Genomic DNA, 20,897 nt, shown 5'->3' on the forward strand with positions numbered 1-20,897 from the left:
ATTTCACCTATAATTGAAAACTTCAAAGCATTGCACTTTTTCTATATTCATAAACATATCACCTTTCCAAATAAATGACAAAAGCCAGATAAACACGGTAATCTAGTATGTGAGGGTTTAGTTAACATTCACATGATTACAGACAGAGGAAACATGTGATCATTTACTTCATTCTAATGTGTCTGCGTAGTATATGAGTAGACTCACTAACCTCACAGTTTAAAGTCAAAGGAAGGAATATCATAAAGGTGCTACAGACAGTCTACATTAACAAGTCAATAAAATATGAAATTTCAGTTATATAGATAGAAAATTAATTCCTAAAAAACATACAACTGTCACGGTATGGCCCCTCCCCCCAAATGTCTCCCCATGTGTTTGTATGTTTGTCCATGTGGCCACACCGCCCCCCATGGGTCACCTGTTTGTAATTATGTTTCTCATTTACATGTGCACATAAACGTCTATTGTCCTGTTGTTTGATGTTACGGTAGCTTAAGTGCTACTTAGTCTTTGTTCTCTGCGTGAATAAATGTGTTTGTTCTACGTGACTCATCGCCGCATCCTGCTAAACCCCCTCCGGTTAAAGAAACAACCACCAAAGGATGCCTGGGAAGAAAAGCAAAAGGAGGAAGAGGGTAAGAAAGGGCTTCCCTGCGAAGGCTGTGGGAGAGCGTTTATGCCCTCTGTACTCATAGGCATGCTCCACACTCCCACAACAGGGGAGAGTGCCACTGGAGGATTTTAGGGGGTCCCGATTGCAGTCCAGGTACAGACTCATACGGACTTCCGGGACTGGTACACTGAGGTCCAGTACTTGAGTCGGACTCCGCAGGGTGCTACTACCCCAAGAGACCTTGTCATCCTGGCCTCACTCCACACTCCCACAACAGGGGAGGAGGCCACTGGACGACTTGGGGGGGGGCCCCCCCCCCCCCCCCCGAGTATGGTCCAGGGTCAGATTCTGGAGTCCCACAGCCTCCAGCCGGACTACGAGGATCGGCACTCGGAGGTGGACTCCGCTGGGTCCTACGACCTCAACAGGGACTGCTACAAGGGTTACGTGGACTATGGAAATAGAGGGGAGTGTAGTGACAGTCTGCGGTCAAAATTGGAGTCCGACTATGTGGAGGATCTGCCAATGGAGGTGGAGGAGGTCCTCTATGGGGACCCTCCCACTGACAATGACGTTCAGTCCGCCGTGTCAAAGAACAACAAGCCTCCAACACCTAAGATACCACCCAGGAGGTATCGATTAGGTGCAAGAAAGTCATCTCACGGCGACCTCGTCCGAGGAGGAAACTCCCTTCACTAGGGCACACAGCCCCGGAACTCTTGTGCCTGTACCGAAGCCTAGTAGAGGCAAGAAGGGAACGAGACCAGTGCCAATCCCAGAGATGAGCATAGCAGCTGGTGCGCCTCCTGAAACAGGGCATCAAAAATTACTGTCCCCGAAATCGGCCAGGGCCGATTCCCCACAGGCAGGTTGGACTTCTGCCCAGCTGATGACTGGGGGACAGCCTGGGGCTCTTGCCGGCTTACCTGGACTCCAATTGTCCTTTGTGTAGTTTTGTACCCGTCCCTGTGTCTGTCCATCACATTGCCTGTCCCAGTTGCTTTGTCCCCCCTTGTGGCCCATTTGGCGTTGGGGCCGTAGCCCAATAGAGCCCCTCCCCAACAGTGCAACTCCCGGCGTGCCAGTCCATCACGTTACAGCCCCGCCCCCCAATGTCTCCTTGTGTGTGATGTCCATGTGGCCACACCTGTTTGTAATCATGTTTCTCATTTACGCATGTATATAAACCCCTATTGTCTGTGATGTTATATTAGCTTAAGTGCTACGTAGTCTGTTCTATGTGAATAAAAATTATTCTGTTTTATGTGACTTGTCCCCGCATCCTGCTTAGCCTCCTCCCGTTACTTTAAGAATCAATGGTACTCGCAGGAGGAAAAAAAAGTTGGGGTTTTTACTGGGTAGTTGAATCTCAAAAAATGGAATACTTAAAACAGATACTTGGGGGGGGGGGGGGGGGGGGGGGAACGACTTTAATAATGAATTGCATGTCATTACTATTCACATTCACATCTGCCCCAGAAACCCCTCTTTATCCAGAGAACAGAAGTGAGCAGCATCTCTCTTTTTGCATCAGTCATAATGGCAAGTAAAAGCACCCGAATTATGGTATTTGTCACATTTGTGTAAAGAACAAAAAAGTGAGCTATAATGTTAATTGTTTCCCTCCATTGTGCATACTCTGCTCACTTCATGACATCCTGTTCATGACTGAACAAGGTACTGTTGATTATAAAAATTCATAAGTCAAACAAGTGTAAAGGAAATGCTAAATGCTTCGGTGATTCATACAGTCAGTAGTATCATGTTCTCTAGGGAAAATGCTTGTGTAAGCAAAGAACGTTAAGGGAGTGTGACAATAGATCAGATAAGCAGGAAAGACCGTTACCAGCTGGCCTGAAGAGAAGCAACGCTTAAAGCTGATTGGTGTATGAGCCATAGCAACAAGAGGCAGGAAGTCCGTGATTGGTCAAAGCATACAGTTAGAATTGTATATTAACAACGCTCTGTACGACTCGGAGCTTCTCTTGGTAGTGAGCCCCACACTCTGGAATCTCCCTTTTCTATTAAAACCTTTACTTATCCACATCTGACTCCGTTTTATTGAATTTCCACCACACAAGTAAACAGGTTAATTGAACAGTTACCATAATATATTAATTCACAGTGATCAGAATATTGTATGCAGAAAGTTGACAACTTTTAAGACATCCAGATGCTAGTGGTAACACTGAATGATATTCGTACATCAGCACTGACCATCTCTGGTAGGCAGACTGAGCTACAGATTACAGGTAATCATGCAGATGCACTTCTATGATGGGGTATGATTAGACAACATGCCTGTGAGAAATCCACATTCCTACTACAAGAAGTTAAAACCAAACCAATAGCCTACTGGGTGAGCAACCATGCGCCAAGCATGGTGGGCCCGTGTGCAGAACAGTTAGCTCTTGGATCAGGCAAAACAAAAGGAAAAAAACTAAACACCACGCCGAGTGTGGAAAAACGGAGAATAAAAGGACGTGACAGGAAGAAATGGCAACCCCGATGCACTGGGGAAAACCAAACTAAAACGGAATAGGATTAATGCTTGAATTAATAAAATAATTGCTGTATGTCCAGACATAACAGGAAACACCTTATCCGTGCATATATGCGATCGTGCAAGAAGACGTGTACGTGACAGAAAGAGGCGACGACTGAGATGGAAAAGTACAAAAGCAGAAGTGGCGCAAACTGAGAAAACAGACTTAGAAAACCAAGTCTGTGTGTTGCAAAGCTATGCTTCAGCTCTCACTCGCACTGTGACATCTCCAGAGCTCTGCATTAATAAAAGGCCAGAAGGCCACTGTTTCCGGAATCAACTGACGACAATGGCTAAGGGAAGCCTTGGGAGAGAGACAGACTGGAGAGAAAAACTGGAGAGGGGACATGTAAAAACACAAACGCCCTCACAGACAAGAAGTAAGGTGTAGCACGAGGGCTCACATACCTCAATTTGCCAGCTAAGAGCTCGGTCCAGAACTTCAGCAAAGACGCAGCACTGAATGACCGGCTCACAGGGCTTATATAAGGTCTAGCTCAGCTGTTGGGTGTTAAGCCTGATTAGTGGTGTGCCTGACTTGAGGCCTCCCTCTGGTGGCCGGAGAGGGCCTCGGCCTGGCACCAACCCTTACACATACACATTACATATTAAAAACTCATATGTATATGATTATACATAGACACAATAATTGTAATATATTGTAATTGTAATAAATGGCTTTAATATAATATAACAAAACTCACTTGTATTCCTTGGGGTCATGGAGTGGATTTTTATTCTAGAAATCGCAAGAAAAAGGGAATACGATTCATTTAACACAAGACATTATAAAAGGAATCGTTGCTATCACGTGACCACGTGCTATCGGTTCTGCTTTAGTTGGGCGAAGATGTACATAAGACGAAGGTTTTTTGTTGACGATAGCACTGTCAGCTGTTTCACGTTCATCATAGCGACACAGATGTTTCTTGTTAGTGATAGAAAGAGGTGTTTTATGTTGCTGGGAAGAGATAGGTATTTCATGTATGTGAAATAGATATATGTGTTTCAGTATGTTGACTCATGCAATGGTCTTGTGGCATGAACCCATCAAAAAAAGTTACAACTCTACAACTGGGGAACTACTGCTCAATTGAGTACCAATTCTGATTACTTGACGGTCGTGTCATAATGATCTAGAAGAATGAATATCAAAATGATACATTCAGCAAAAGTAATCTTACATCCATTCAATGGTGGTCTACTGAATAAAGTACTGCTGTTGGCTGGATATGTTTGGTTGTGGGTAACTTTCATGTCATCAGTGACAGTGACGTGTGTCAAAATTCTAGCAGTGCTCCAGACAGACCTGAACCAGCACAGCATCCACTAGCATATGAGTGTCAAAGCGCTACAGTCTGTAACTGCATCTATAAAGTGATTCAGTCAGGAAGAAGTGCCTAATAAAAGTGCCAGTCAAATTTTACCAAAAAATGTTTGTTTATTTCAGCTGAGAATGTATTTCTGTAAAATGTTGATTTATTTTTGAGCTGATTTTAGTGTCAAATACATCAGAGAAACATTACAAACTATACAAAAATCTTTTCTGCTCCATAAACCAGCTTCAATTTTTCTTCATATGTGTGTATCGCAGTATGGGCTTGTGTGTATTATAGCATGCAGTGCCTGAATATTTTATGTTAACTAAAAATTGTGCTCAAAATAACAGCTAATCCTGTCTCACACTTCAAGCATCTACATTTACTACTTGATATCAAGTAGTCAAAGAGTACTTGTTTTCCAAATACATACTAAAAATGTCATGCAGAATTACAGGGGCAGCTACAGAAGCCATAATGGGTTGAACACCATGTTTACGTCAGCTGTAATAGGCAGGCTGCAGTATATGTGGATTCTCCAAGCTACATGAGACAGAGCAGTAGTTTCATTCCAGGATTTTCATTCATTCCAGACTAGGATTCCTGGTCTTCTTCACCGTGGCATAGACGGTCTCAGGTTTGGAACATCCTGCAGTACTGTAGATAGTTATTGGATGTGTGCCAGGTCTTTCCAGATTCACTTGACTCTAGGTAATCAGGACACAAATTGGAAGAAATATGCAAAAATTGTCTCAAAATAGTAATATAGTTGCAGAACTCCCTTGCAGTCAGGGATGTTTCTACAGTGTTAAGTTTAATAAAGAATCAAGATAAAATAAATCTGAACAAATTGGTTGAAAATTACTAAAACAGGATGTCTCTTGAGTTTGCTAATCCCATACAAATGGCACTGGCCAAACATACACATTCTTTCTTTATTTTTACTGAACTTTAATTGTATGGAGATTCTCACCTGTCCAGTAATCAGATCAGGATTTGGAGGGTTCTGGCTGTTTTCACTACAACTGGGAGGTCGTGATGACTTCTGCACAGTACTGTACACGGTAGGAGGGTCTGGTTTCTGTAAAATCCTGAATGCTCTTGGTGATTCATCTTTGTTCTGCAGCAAGGGTCAGTCAAACGGTCATATACACTAAATACTATTAACATATACTAACACGTCTGTGAATGTGTGGGAGAGGGGGGGCACACTGCACTACTGTTCTACTATTCTACTCAAAAGAATACTAGATAGTTTTATTGACAATGTCTGCATGAATATTAATGTCAACTATTATATGACTTACTGCTAGTTACCTGAAGTGTAGTGACAGGGGTAGGGAACTGTAGGAAATCTAGACAAACAACAAAAACAAAAAAAAAATTCAATTCAAAATATGTTTTAAAGGACACATGTTAAGCTTCATCTTATAAAAAAATAGGTTTTACATGAAAGAACTTTATTGCATTTATGACGGAATAATACCTGTTTTATTTTTCTTGTATAGCATTATAGACATCACAATGATGGCAGCTACCACACTACCAAGGACAAGCTCAATCCAAGGCAAATGAAAGTGCTTTGCTTGGATTTTATTGTCTAATGGAGGAAAGGTAATTGTGCAATAGTGGTTATGTATATAAAAACATCAAAGGATGAGAATACATAGAATAAATCTAACAATATATTTATCATGGCATGCAGTGAGTATATTTGTAATAGTATATGTGAACCTTCAGGAAAGCAGAGTTTAATCTCCATGGTAGTCTGGTTCCACATGGCTTTGTTGCTGACGTTACAGATGACGGTAGTGCCACTGGCATGCAGGAAAAGGCTGAGGTTTGGTGATGTCACATTATTCACATCACAAGTTTCATTGTAACAGTTAGTGGAGACCGAGAGAGCCCGAGAACTTTTACAGGTCACTTTACAGGTGCCATTGCTTTGCTGAGGAAGACTATAAGTAAGATGTGGAGCCTCCAGTGAATCTGGGTACAAAAATCATACACAAATATCAAATCACACAAGTATGTAGAGCTGGTTACACAAACTAAATGCCAAATGATTATAAACAGTTTGTAGTGAAACAGATTAAAAGATTAAAACAATACTGCATAATTTTAGACATACATTACCAATTACATTTTGTTAAAATATTTGTAACATGTTAAAAAATTAGAATTTTAAGGTACAATAGGTCTTGTTCTCTAGTGTAAATTCACAATTATAGAGAGAATAGAGAAAAATGCCATTTTAATTGATAAAAATGCTGTTGATTCAGGAATGTGTTTCCAGTGAGTACCATACACCAAGACTTACCCAACACAGTGAGTGTGTGCACAACAATAATGTTTTCCCCCTCGTCATCATCTCCTTTTACTGTATACGTGCCAGCATCATTCTTAGTTAAGTTCTTCAGTGTCAGACTGAAGGTTGTCTTATTAAACTCCACTCTGCCATTATAAGCAGGAAAGTGCACCACTTCCCCAGAATTACATTTCAACATAAATTTGGAATTAAACATCCATTTAAGTTCTTTGAAATGCACAGTTTTTGGCATATCCAGTTGAAATGAACTTCCAACCACCTTAAACACATCAGTGGATACTGTAGAAAAAGTAAAGACAAGCCATTTAGTTTGGTTTAATAGTAGCAGTAGGACAAGTATTAATACACATCCAACCTGCAGGTACGATGAGCCATGTACTAAGGTGCTCAATTATTTGTAGGTCTGCATCAGTTTTAACATGCACTATGTCTCACTGTTGAGTTTATAAAGATATTGTAGATTAATAGCATGAAGACGAATAGCAAGAAAAAGAGCAAATTACATTTAACATATATTTACAAAAATTTTAATATATTTTAAGATAATGTTTTAATATATTTACAAATATTTTAGTATATTTACAAATTAGATTTTGTGAAAGTGCTAAGTTTTAAATGCCCTTTACCATAAATAAACAAAAACATGTTCATGACCATTAAGGTGTCATATGTCAATATTCAGAAAATAAAAAAGAACATTTAAATGGTAGAAACAACCCAAACCAGTGGAATTTGTAAAAACAAATTTCATCTATAATTTATAATTTATAATCACACACTCTCTAAATTCATAAACATATCACCTGTCAAAAGAAATGACAAAAGCCAGATAAACACGGTGATCCAATATGTGAAAGTGGTTAACATTCACATGATTACAGACAGAGGAAACACATGGTGGATACTCTAGGTGGGCAGGACCTCCTAGATGGACACACTCGACTATAACCACTACATGACGGAATATGTATATGTGGTAAACTCAGGGTACTCCTCGTGTCTCTCCCAAAATACAATGGGTGCAGTACAAAAATCATCTAACAAACAACTATTAGACAGACAAGAGATATACAAACGATTATAAGACAGATGACCCACACAGGGACAGTGCCTACCACAACTGATAGAGATGGGATCTCTCCCTGAAGAAAGACCAAGTCACAAGAGAAGATTGTCCCTCAGAGAACAGGTAAGAAAACCAGAGGGAGCTTCTCATTGAGATCGTTCACTAAGATTACAGATTACCAGCATGCTTACCACATGTGTTACACACAATGCCATTAACAAGTGATTTTATGTGCAACAAGTCAATAAAATGTGAAATTTCAGTTCTACAGGTAATTTAATACGCGCACACACACACACACACACACACACACACACACACACACACACACAAAATAGAAGCATGATTCAGCCAGAGGATAAAAAACTCCCCCTATGTGTGTTCACAGTTGTCTTTCCTTTCCACTCGAGAAAGGAAACTAAATGGGGCCCTTTTTTACAACATTTAGACGACACTTTTAGCCAAAGCAACTTACAATTATGTCTTTTCTTACAGTGGTGTATTGTTTTAATTACTTTCTAGGTGATCATTGTTTCTGAAAGCATTGGTTAAATTGTTTCTACATCCTGAGAGCTATCAATAAAATAGTTCCTCTGAGGAAATAATCTGCTATTCTGTAAACAGCATCTGAGAGTTTCAATACAGTCATGAAGTGTTTTGCACATGTATGCAGCACATAGAAGGGTCACCTAAACACTACACTGTGTTTAGAGAGAGAAGAATTTTGATTATTAAAAATAGGCAGATCTCCTTTTTTAATTAAAATATGACCTTAATAAGAAACAAGCTGCATTTTCACAAACACCTCCACAGGCAGTTCAACATTAGACATGTCTGACATTTTCCTGACACTTAAAGTTGTAGCTGTATGACAGCAGCTGCTCTTTGGCTATTGGCATTGGGCTATGATTGGTTTGCTTTAATTTGAAATGACTTCATATTCCTTTGGATATTTTAAACAAAGCACTCCCACTTCAGAGTAACAAGTATCAACGCTTCACACTACAGAGAGGAGCAAAAAAGACAGTTTTTTACTTTGTAGTAGAATCTCAAAAATGGAAATACTTCAATAAATTACAGACACTGGAAAAAGAACTTAAGTACTTATGTTTTTTAAAGTCAATAACTTTTAAAACATCGACATGGTACTAGTAACAGTGAATGATATTCATACATCAGCACTGACTGCATCTCTGGTAGGCAGAGCGAGCTACAGATTACAGGTTATCATACAGATTCACAGCTATGGGACATGATTAGACAACATACCTGTGACAGAAATCAAAACGGAGAGAAAGACAATCAGCTGCACCACTACTGCCATCATGTCAGGTGTGATCAACGTTCTCTGCTACTACAGGAAGTTAAAGTCAGTACTTAGAAATGAATGTTTCATTCTATTAACCATGAGAGACGACTGCAAAGAGTGAACTCAAAAGAATAAAGCAGTAAATTGACTGCTTTAAGATATATGCCACCTCTTCTAGTATATCTTATTGGTAACAAAGTATAGTTAGCTATGAGACCAGAAGTCTAAACCCTTGTGTGGAAGACAGCTCAGAAATGTTATAGCAATGGGATTTCCCATAAGCAAATCATCTGTAAAAGCTCTGTTATGAATAAATGTGGTGTATAACTTTCCATACCAAAGCTATATGTGTTTCCACACATTGCTATTCTGTGACTGTAAGTAATGTGAAACTAAAATCAGAAGAGAAAAGCAGTATAAACATAGTTAAAGTAGAAAATAAATACCTAAACTAGATATATACAAAGACCAAATGTGAATAGGTTACTACATTGTACATGCTTCAAAAATATGAAATAGACAAATTTTCTGTTACTACTCATTTCACTGCTTCGACACAAACAATACTTTTTTTTCTTTAAATATATTCAATAATATACATTTGTAAAATTAGCACAAGTTAAAACTTCTTATGTTTTTATTCAGTTACACTGCCCTTATACAAACTATTAAATAGACACATGTGGTAAGCATAGAGCCACTAGCCACTTAAATACAAGATGGTCTTAAACCCAACATTCACTAATAATAAAGCACAAACAATGTTTACTGTGTTCCAATAAAGAGTATATACTCACAGATAATGCTTTATCAAAAGGAAAGAAGAGGCAGACGAAAAGCAATGCTTGGATTTCACGATGTATTCAAAAGAGTAAATAGAAGTGTGTTACAGAATCCATAGTGCTTCATATTAAAGGCAAATGTATAAGATATGTATGGATCAAAAGTAAAGTTTGGAAAATACATATATGAAAAACGTATATGAACGTCTGATAATATAGGATTCTTGGGGACTTTCTGGGTGCAAGTTTCAAAAATACCATCTTCAACTGCTACTCTGGAACTGTCGCCACCTTTTTCTTTCTTTGTCACGCTATTTACGTCACTCTTCTCACACGTCTGTCCATCTTCCTCTCTCTGTTTCTCATAATAAATAAATAAATAAACAAACATTATAAATAAATCAAACTTTACATTTTCAAAAGGAGGCAGAAACATTGGAAAATCTGAAACCTGAAGCAAATACATATGTACACCCTGCTTGTGGTTATTCTGAGTTACGTTGCTTTAGCAACACAGCAACATTACCTCCTTTAGCCCGTTCTCTCGCTTTCTGTTTTGTGTTTCCTCTCCACCAAGCTCTGCCTCACTTCTATTTTACTACTATATGAAGTTATTTTTGAAATATGAGGCTCGGAGCATGTATACAACTTTATATATGTATGTCAAATAATTTTTAAAAGGGCTATGGCAATTAATAGACAAAATATTCACACACATTACATATTAAACTCTCGCATGTATACAATTATACACAGACACATAATAACTAAAAGATAGACCACTGTCACCACTAACACAGGAATACAGAAAAAACACCTGTAACAGATAAAAACAACAAAAACGTGTGTATTTTAGACTTAAAACATAGATGTTTAATTAGAAGTAGGATAAGTGCGTTGGAAAGCCCCCGTTGCCAAGTCACATTGTAGGTACCATGCCAATCCAGCAGGCGGCAGCACCATCAGCAACGCATAGAGCAAGCTTGCGTCAACAGAAGACAGTGGGTGTGTAAAAGCGCGAGGAATTCAGGTTTTTTAAATCCTTGATCAACAGAACTTTGTTCTCTATCTGGGTTTTGCTGCATCAAGGTCAGACGTAAAAGAGGGGCTCCGTTATTGCTATCAGGTTTTTTCTTCTTCACACAACACCACGTGGACAGTTCATTGCAAACAAGTGAAATTCGTATTTCTTCATTTAATTCAAGTAACGGTGCAATCTAAACTAAGGTCTGATCAATTTTACCGTGGCAACTAAATTATTGATAACATCGAATATTCTTAAAGTACAGTACATTTATCAACATAACATTTCTTAGGACTAATACAAGTACCTGCTTACCGATTTTCAGCCGTCTACATGCATCCGCTCGCCAGAAATCCCACGCTGAAGACACCGTGTTTTTCGGATAAATCTCCACAGCAGCGTGCCTGTCTTTTTAAGTGGCATTTTAAAACATTCTTCCGGTATAAGAGAACTTCAGATTTTGTCATAGAAAATTCAATTACCATCAAAACAACTGCGTGAAATGTTTAAATGGTATATAGAGTGTTAGTAAAGTTCTTTATTTGCGTGCTAACTGTTTTGCGTAAAAACCCAAACTACGCAGCCTTTGGTTATCTCAAAATGCATGTTACTGTAGTAAAAGTGCTCTTGAATAGAGCGTTAGACACCCCCCCCCCTTTTTATATTTTATATTGATTTCTATTGGCCATTGCAGCGCCGTTGTCTTTGAGTGACAGCAATTCTCACCTATGGGGGAAGGTGGGGGTGACTAGAATTTACTTCCCAAGTGTTTCCAGGGCAAGCGGCGTGATTAGCAGCTCTTTCATCAAATAGAGGACGCTTAGACGAAAACGTTGACCCCCTACTTGACTTATTTAGTCATCCCTTTAATGTTTAAATCATTATGGTTGTACGAGTTTCGCCAAACGGCGTCAAACCCATGCGCTAGGCCATCTACTAACACTGAGGCACTGACAGTACACAGTAGGCAGACCTTTAAGAGTGAGAGATATCCATAGAGCTTAAGCAACGGTATACTACCAATTCAGTTAAATTCAAACTTGGATATATGACACTTTTAACAATAGCTTTAATGTAACAAATCTCAGTTGTCGTCTTTGAGTGATGGAGCACTTATCCTTGGATTCACAATTCATTCAAATTAATTCAGATCAAGGCATTTTTTTAAAAAAAAAGGAATTTTGTGCCATCATTACCACGTGCTATCTTTTCTGCTTTAGCTGGGCCAAGATGTACACAAAACAAAATGTTTTTTTTTTTCTTATCACATTATAATGGGAACAAAAATGTTTTTTTTAAAAAGGTACATTCAGCAATTGTTCAAGAAGACATGCCTTAAAAGATGTCAAATAAAAATGGGGTTAGGTATATTTCTCTCATGGGAAGCCAGTATATTGCCAAAAAATATATTGTCTGGTAATCCCACCACTAATATCCTTCAAGTATAATAAATGTTGAGTTAATGGAAATGAAACAACAGTAGCTGTGAAATCTGGCTGTCTGTCTTTTATTCACTTTCTCAACATGATCATGTAGACTACAGCTGCAAAATGATGCGTACTTAAGTTACTATGAATTTGTTGTTGTTGACATAGGTGACTTGTGCAAAAACCTCTCGATGTGGGCATGCATTCTGTTTCAGAGACCAGATGTGTTGACATTACAGATACAGGCTGCTTGCAGTTATGTTACTGTCATGATCAGTCCCTCCCAATTTCCGTGTTCCATGTTTTCCCTGTGTTTTTTTTTTGTTTGTTTTTGTTTTTTTTCTTCTCTCTGTAACGGTGAGCGGTAAGGAGGCAGATGTGTGTGTGGAGAAGAGCGAGATTTATTATGGGTAAATCCAAAATCAGAGTTGTTATAACAGTCCAGGGTCATATTACCAACACAGAAAATATGTGAATACATGATAACAAAACAAACACACAAAGGCAAACAGAGGAATCAGGCTATAACAAGATGCTAGGAAAAACTCGGGGCTAAGAAATATAAAAGCTTGGATAAACACAAAGGCACAAAGGAAGTACAAAGGAACATAACCATATGAAATACACATTCAATGAACAGCCAAGACCAGTTCACATGACAGGGTTTAAATATATGAACTTAATTAGGTATCATCCCTGTAGTCTACAGTATTCTAGTTCATTGGTATGTTTAATTCTAACCTACTATACTGTACTTGGATATATTCTATGAGTAAATGACAAAGCACTTTTAGCAGACACTCTGGATAAGAGTGTCTGCTAAATGCCGTAAATGTAACAAGGTAGAAATGAGGGACAGGTATAAGCAATCAAATGAGGGATGGAGAAATGAAACTAAGGCATGGAGCCAAAAAAACACAAGTCAGGGAAAACATGGAAACTGGGAGGGACTGCTCGTGACAGTGCTCCACCCTAAAGCGTGCAACACCAGGGTGCGCAAAAACAGGACTGCGACGAGACACCAACAGGAACAGAACGGGCAAGATGCGGATCAGGGACAGGACTTAGATGAGACACGGGAGCAGAAACGGGCACGATGAGGAACAGGCAGTGGAATAGAAGCAGGCATGGAAACCGGGTGCAGGGGCGCGGCCTTCAGCAGCAGCAGGTCCGGAGGGTCTCTCACGTTGGGACCAGGATCAGGACGGGCAGCATCTCAGGATCCCAGGATCAGGATCAGAGATGCCGCCCATCCCGATCCTGGTCCCGGCATGAGAGACGCCGTCCGTCCCGATCCTGGTCCCAGCATGAGAGACACCGCCTGTCCTGAGTTACCCATCAAGATCTGACCTCAGCAAAAAAATCTCCATCAAACAATGTAATTTACAGTGTAAATGTAGCCCAAATGACAAATCTGTTACATATGGAGGAAAAGATGGGATTTGGATCACATACACCTGCTGTGTGAACATAACCTAAAGCTCAAATGTAACCATGTACAGATTGGGTTAGTCATCTTCTACCCATTCAAGAGTAGTCTATTTCTGATCAACCTTCTGCTGTTGGCTGTTTAGTTGAGGGTATCTTTCAAGTCGACCATGACGTGTGCCAAAATTCTAGCAGTGCTCCAGACAGACCTGAACAAGCACAGCGTCCACTAGCATATGAGTGGCAAAGGGCTACAGTCTGTAACTGCATCTATAAAGTGATTCAGTCAGGAAGGGGTGCCTAATAAAAGTGCCAGTCAGTGTAGGAACGTTTATAAAGATTTGACTGTTGGATTTATGGACCAAAGAATGTTTATTGGTTATTTCAGCTGAGAATGTATTTCTTTAAACATTTTTGTTTGATTATAAAGGAGAACTCAATTTGTATTTATTTTCAAGCTGATTGTGTAATACTACAGAGGAACATTAAAAATAAATGATAACTTCGGCATAAACTAGTTTTTCTTATGTATCATAGTGTGGACTCACTGGTCTTAACTGGAAATTGCAGTTCCTGAATATTTTATACCATAAACATATAGTAGGCATATAGTTAACTTTACAAATTGTGCTCAAAATAACAACTTCATCTTGTTTCACATTTCAAACGTCTTCATTTACTACTTAATAAATCAAGTAGTCCTCATTTTCCAAGTACATGCTAAAAATGTCACGCACAATTACAGGAGCAGCTACAGAAGCCATAATGGGTTGAACACCATGTTTATGTCAGCTGTAGTAGACAGTCTGCAGTATATGTGGATTCTCCAAGCCATATGAGGCAGAGCAGTAGTTTCATTCATTTAGGTGTTGTGTGCAGGATTCCTGGTCTTCTTCACCGTGGCATAGATGGTTTCAGGTTTGGAACATCCTACAGCACTGTAGATAGTTATTGGAAGTGTGCCAGGTCTTTCCAGACTCACTTGTCTCTGGGTAATCAGGACACAAAATGTCAAAGTATAACCATAATTGAATAAAGCTTGTACAGTCAAGGATGATTCTACAGTGTTAAGTTTATTAAAGAAACAAGATGAAAAAAAAATCTGAACAAATTGGGGCCATTGCTGAACTTTGGAAATTACTAAACCAGGACATCTCTAGTTTGCTACTCCAGAACAAATGGTACTGGCCAAGCATATATATTCTTTCTTTATTTTCTCTGAACTTTATTGTATGGAGATTCCCACCTGTCCAGTAATCAGTTCAGGATTTGGAGGGTTCTGGCTGTTTTCACTACTACTGGGAGGTCGTGATGACTTCTGCACAGTACTGTACACGGTAGAAGGAGGGTCTGGTTTCTGTAAAATCCTGAATGCTGTTGGTGATTCATCTTTGTTCTGCAGCAAGGGTCAGTCAAACGGTCATATACACTATATATTATTGATATATGCTAACGTGTGTTTGTGTGTGTGTGGCTTTGGGTGGGGTCAATGATTTACTCTTCTACTATTATACTCAAAACAATAATAGATAGTGTTATTTACATGACATCTGAATGAATATTAATGTAAATATTATATGACTTGTTACTAGTTACCTGAACTGTAGTGGTCGTGTTATAAAATTGTAGGGAACCTAGACAAACAATAAAAAGGGGGGTGCACTTTAAATTTCAATGTAAAATATGTTTTAAATGCTAAATTAAATTTTATTAAAAATAGATTCTACGTGAAAGAACGTCATTACATTTTTTAGAAGAAATAATACCTGTTTTATTTTTCTTGCGTAGCCTTTCATAAACAATAAACAGGGCTATCAGAATGATGGCAGCAATGACACTTCCAAGAACAAGCCCAAACCAATCCAAATGAAAGTGCTTAGCTTGCTTTTTATCTTCTAATGGAGGAACAATAATTGTACAATAGCGGTTATGTATATAAAATACCGTCAATGGATGAGGATAAATGTGCACATGCACATCCAAAAGTACCTTCAAGATAGCAGAATAGTTTAAGTTGATTCATCGCCACAGAAGTGTTTTTCCAACTGACGGGGTTGCTATGGTTACAGATGGCCAAACTGCCACTGACTGACAGGGAAAGGGCAAAATCAACCCATGAGATCACTTCCTTTTCCTCACAGCTAGAGGTGATTGAGTGGTCACGGCCTTTACAGATAAGAGTGACATTACAGGTGTCATTGTTCTGCTGCTGAGGACCTAGAATAAAAACTGGAGTCTCCACTGGATCTGGAGAGCACAAACACAAACATCACCATGCTGCTAGTTAACACACACTGAAAGCTGAACAACATTCCTGTAGCAAATAAGCAGCATATATATATATATATATATATATATATATATATATATATATATATATATATATATATATATATATATATATATATATATGTAACATCAGTATTTTTCAAATTACACAAGACTGAAATCCTAAGGCCAGTGAAAATGCATTACATTCATTTTTTTAATCTGTACATAATTCTGATCCACTCCATCTCTGTGCTCACACCTGTTCTCTCCTTTTCTCTCTCACCTTATTGCTACTATGTAGTGTACAAGATTCATTTTAAATGATATTTTTATGGTATGTTTGAAATTTCATTTTTAGAGAAATGTAATTTCTCTAAAACCTTTGTGCTACGTTGTATCCAGATGGTTTACATTGTTTTATAGCTATTCATATAGTTTTCATGACTAACTTAAAAGGTGCAATTATTGTTACTGATGGTGGTATTACTTTTGACAACATGTGAAATTCATTTATCACTGTACTATTTATTATGTATATATGTAATGTTTGTGTGCATACACTGTTCATTTAAACTTGTGGTTATAATAAAATAAAAATTCTAATAAAATTATTTGCTTGAGTTGTTGCTGCATTACGTTTGTTTGAAAGGAATATAAAAAATAAATAATATGCATCCTACATCCTAAAACATCTTTGGAGGTTATTATGCTCAAGACATCTATGGACAGGCCTTAAATACATGTCTTCATGTATTTAGAACATTTTGCATGGTTAGCATGAGGTTAGCTTGTTTGCCTGTCAGCGATAGTGTCTTGGGTTCATGTCCCTATATAGGTGGAGTTTCCATGTTCTCCCTGTGTCTGCATGGGTTTCCTCTGGAGTCTCCTCCCACAGGCCAAAAACATAGAGGTTAGGTTGATTGGATGCTCTAAATTGGTTCTCTGTCCTGGTCTTAACCTCCTCCCCTTCCATCAGGGGGCTGTGATTTCTGACGGAGTAAACTGTGCGCAAATTGGCTGCTGCTTCTCATCAGTGTGTGAGTGATTGTAAATGCTGGTATTTCTCTGTAAAGCATCCTCAAGTTTGAGAAAGGCACTATATAAATGTAACTAATAATAATAATAATAATAATAATAATAATAATAATGTAAATGCAACTCAGCAGAGCTTTTAAGATGAGAACCTCTGCCTGCATGGCCTGATCACAGTGTTCCCCAACTTCAACAACGTTCACTGAGAATAGTATTTATCTGTGTGCATAAGCAGTGGGAAATATGAGTCCTCCTCGGATAATGTAAATATGCACAGACCAGGAGCATCAACTGGATACCTGCCCTATCCAGCATGTCTAAAGTTTCATCCTATTCCATTCTACTCCAAATTTATTCCATTCCATTCCCTGACTGATCATTCTGTCAGTCACTTTCCACTGTCATGGTTGCTCCAGTTGTTCTAGATGTCATTTCAGAACATATAGCTACCAGCCTCCATGTCACTATGCATCCACTGGACTCACCACTCTGTGTGATGCCCTAGACAATTGACAGTATCTTGAAACAAGCTATAAATAACCACTTCCCTGCCTGCCATACATTTCAGCTCTGAAATCTTGCTGCCCTAGAATAAAAGGTAATTAAATTCTGCTTGGATACCCAGGTACTGTACGGATCACTTGGAAGTGTAAAATTGTCAAAATGCATGATCATGGATATGATAATCACAAATCACGTCACTGACTAGTGGAAAAACATGTTAAGATATTCTTTAAACAGTTTTCCACCACTAGGCCCTTCCAGAGGACATCATGATAGTTCATTCTTGGAAAAGTTGGCAGTGACTTAATTATCTCAAGTTATTATTTAACAAGCAGATGGAGGTCACCAACAAGAAACCACAGAAATTTCTTCATAACCTCTATCAGGAAAGCTGAGTAGACCAGCTTTCTGTCCTCAGTGGAATAGCCCCAAAATCTCTTGCATTACTCATGCACAGTCTTGGCACCTTTCCAGAGTATTAGGCTTTAAATTAGGCTTTAATCTTCCCTTGTTCCCTATATATGTTTATCAGGCTGAGTTGCTATGGAAGAAAGCCCATACCCAGCTTGTGTATTGTCAGAAACATTAGTCAGTCTGTCCTTGAAGTGGTCCACCCAAGTTCAAACAAGGAGAAAGAGTCTCTCCACCTGAAAGCTTGATCTCAGTTTCCACTTGTCTCCACCTGTCCTCTGGTTCTTGAGTAACATTACTGAATGTCAGTAATTGTATACTGTATTTCACATTTAAGACTCATCCATTACATTTACATTTAGACAGAATATCAAAAGTTACTCAAAAGCGACACATTAACCCTCCAGTATGGCCATACTGTTCAATGCTCATCTTAGCCTTGTCTCTTTCAACCATGTTATACTCTGTGGAACAGTTTCCATAGCACATTTCTGTAAATGACCAATACTGACAAATAAAAGGTTCAGATTCTATGGTGCCAAGAGTCATTTGAAAAATAAAGCACTCTTCCGATCTGGCATCCATAAATCTGATGCAAGGAAACTACAGGAAGTACTGTTTTGTTTTTTTTGGAAAGATCTTTGCCCTCCATATTTAATCTCAGGTCCCTCAACTGACATATTTCAGATATGTCTGTAATAGTTTGTTTGAATAAAGCTTCTGATTTTCTCAAAATTAACTAGCTTGACATGAAAAAATCTAGCCCAGAGTCTCAGAAAGTGATTTTTTCTGAAATAAGTATAGTTCAGATTGGGGTTGGAAGAAGTTGCACAGATAGGAATTTTGGACTGTTTACATAATCAAGTAGTTCTGTCTAATGAAAAAAAAAAAAAAAATCCAAAATGAGCACTGTTGTATAAAAACTAGCACACTGACTTACCCACAACAGATAATCTGAATTCAGCGACTTCCTTCTGTTGTTCACCAGTTGCTGTTGCTTTGTAGAGTCCACTGTCATTCTTCTGCAGGTTCTTCAGTATTAGACTGTGGATTTCCTTGTTGAATTCAACTCTGCCTTCATAAGCAGAGTACAGCTTAGTTTTTCTGTTTTCCTCATAATATATTATTATGGTATTATTCTCATTAAATGTCCAGAACAATTCCTCAAACTGATGTCCCTGATTGCGTATGTCAAACTGAACAAAACTGCCAGTTAGCTTAGACACATCACAGGACACTAGAAGAAGAAGAAAAACATTTTGTTGATTTTTGTTATTTCTAAAACCTAAATCAGAAATATACAATAAAGAAACAATATTTTAATGGTCTTGTGATTAGAAACTGACCATTGATGAAAAGTTGGAGGATGGTTAACACAAATTGTATATAGCAACCCATGAGCTATAGACTCCAATTTTACACCTATAAAATGTTTCTAATAAACCGGGGTTCTTATAAGTATAGTTTGTTGAGTATAGATACGTAGAACTACGTATACTGAGTTTTGAATTGACTAATGGCATGAAAAGTACATAAAAGGAAATATACATTTAAGAGGCACTGAACACTTGTAATGCTGTCAAACAATTAACCATCTTGTTCAAATCAAACATACAACCATTTGCATCAATCACTTTTTTGCCAGCTCACAGACATGCAGAATAACAGCTACTGTAAAATGACATACAAAGGACTTTACCTGCTACTGAGACCAAAAAGAAGAGAATGAAAATCAATGGCAGACCTATAACAGCCATGCTACATAAGAGCATCGCCCCTACTTAGGTATGACCAAATGTTTCCAGCAGCCCCAACAGGCCCAAAATGAGATTTTATGATCTCAGAGGCAAGACGAAGAAAATAGGAAGTACGTTCACCTGCCTCAAATATTTGCTTAGCGTGAATGTGATCATCTGAGTTCTGTTAGAATTGTTGTACAAAGAGGCATCTATCTAAGAACATATTATGATAAAATGTATTTTAAATATGCCTGTTGTCCTCTGTAAAGTTCAGGACTTGCAATGCATAAAGTAAAGGGACGCATGTTTATTTTATGTTCATTTCCTGTTACAGGTAGTGTTTTATCACGTCATTGCTGAATCCCACATCCTTCCTTTCTTCATGGAACAGAGCTCATAACCACATCACAGGGCATTTACTCTCCTCCACCTTCAGTTTTATGTTAGTCAGATTAGTGTTAAATATGCATTTTCTCATGCGGATTTAAATGTTGCCATGTAGGCAAGAGTGGGGTAACACACAGTGGTTCAGTTGAACCATACCCTCTGTCTCTGTGTCTTTGTCCTGTGATATGTCTGCCAAGACAAATACCATATACAAGACAAATCATGCCTAGAAATCGAAAATCATCTATAAATTAAATGTAGGAAAATATGTAATATAAAATTAGCCTGAATGTATGTTACTGAGACAACATGAGGGCATTAATATCCACTTCAAAGGTTTAAATTTGACCTTCCACATATATTCACTAGCCACTTTATTAGGTACACCTGTTCAACCACTCATTAACATAAATATCTAATTAACCAATTACATGGCAGCAAATCAATGTGTTTCGGCATGTAGACTTGGTCACGGCAACCTGGTAAAGTTTGAAATGAGCATCAGAAGATGGAAAACATGCGATTTAAGTGACTTTGAACTTAATATGGTTGTTGGTGCTAGACAGGCTGTTTTGATTATTTTAGAAACTGCTGATCTACTTGGATTTTCACATACAAACATTTCTAGGGTTTATAGAGAATGGTCCGAAAAAGAGAAAATATCCAGTGTGTTACGAACCCCGGGAACCACACTCAGCCCCGCACTGC

The 20,897-nt window shown here is 38.4% G+C and overlaps 2 protein-coding genes across 13 annotated transcripts; both read right to left on the bottom strand.

Annotated features, from left to right (window-relative positions):
- Positions 1-4,828: 4,828 nt before the first annotated feature.
- LOC118241677 (SLAM family member 5-like) lies at positions 4,829-12,675 on the bottom strand. Of its 11 annotated transcripts, XM_035527997.1 has the most exons (11): positions 11,306-12,670; positions 10,225-10,321; positions 9,982-10,028; positions 9,145-9,229; positions 7,925-8,037; positions 6,801-7,088; positions 6,215-6,469; positions 5,967-6,080; positions 5,798-5,835; positions 5,454-5,600; positions 4,829-5,187 (listed from the first exon to the last, which is right to left on the bottom strand). In XM_035527997.1, the coding sequence occupies exons 6-11, from the start codon at positions 7,039-7,041 to the stop codon at positions 5,065-5,067; spliced, it is 918 nt and encodes a 305-aa protein (XP_035383890.1). In that variant the 5' UTR covers positions 7,042-7,088; positions 7,925-8,037; positions 9,145-9,229; positions 9,982-10,028; positions 10,225-10,321; positions 11,306-12,670; the 3' UTR covers positions 4,829-5,064. The 11 variants fall into 11 exon arrangements, with proteins under 11 accessions (XP_035383890.1, XP_035383888.1, XP_035383887.1 ...); XM_035527995.1 differs by lacking the exon at positions 7,925-8,037 and having other exon boundaries at positions 9,145-9,226; XM_035527994.1 differs by lacking the exon at positions 7,925-8,037.
- Positions 12,676-13,305: 630 nt separating this feature from the next.
- LOC113568109 (SLAM family member 5-like) lies at positions 13,306-20,069 on the bottom strand. Of its 2 annotated transcripts, none has more exons than XM_026996284.2 (7): positions 19,763-20,069; positions 19,004-19,300; positions 15,835-16,011; positions 15,612-15,740; positions 15,442-15,479; positions 15,092-15,241; positions 13,306-14,833 (listed from the first exon to the last, which is right to left on the bottom strand). In XM_026996284.2, exons 1-7 carry the CDS (start codon positions 19,833-19,835, stop codon positions 14,708-14,710), a joined length of 990 nt encoding a protein of 329 aa, XP_026852085.2. In that variant the 5' UTR covers positions 19,836-20,069; the 3' UTR covers positions 13,306-14,707. The 2 variants fall into 2 exon arrangements, with proteins under 2 accessions (XP_026852085.2, XP_026852084.2); XM_026996283.2 differs by having other exon boundaries at positions 15,835-16,092.
- Positions 20,070-20,897: the final 828 nt, after the last annotated feature.

Source organism: Electrophorus electricus, chromosome 7 (assembly GCF_013358815.1).
Source record: "Electrophorus electricus isolate fEleEle1 chromosome 7, fEleEle1.pri, whole genome shotgun sequence".
Lineage (NCBI taxonomy): Eukaryota > Metazoa > Chordata > Actinopteri > Gymnotiformes > Gymnotidae > Electrophorus > Electrophorus electricus.

Bases quoted from the DNA above. Each gene is read 5' to 3' on its own strand.
- LOC118241677 (XM_035527989.1), bottom strand. The intron at 7,089-9,144 runs GTATGTTGTCTA...CTTTTTCTACAG, and splicing joins CGTTTTGATTTCTGTCACAG to TATCCACTGATGTGTTTAAG. The intron at 5,836-5,966 runs GTATTATTCCGT...TTGTTTGTCTAG, and splicing joins ATACAAGAAAAATAAAACAG to ATTTCCTACAGTTCCCTACC.
- LOC113568109 (XM_026996283.2), bottom strand. From the start codon at position 19,835: ATGCTCTTATGTAGCATGGCTGTTATAGGTCTGCCATTGATTTTCATT. The intron at 15,741-15,834 runs GTACTTTTGGAT...TTCCTCCATTAG, and splicing joins ACTATTCTGCTATCTTGAAG to AAGATAAAAAGCAAGCTAAG. The intron at 14,834-15,091 runs GTGGGAATCTCC...CTGATTACCCAG, and splicing joins CTGAACTGATTACTGGACAG to AGACAAGTGAGTCTGGAAAG.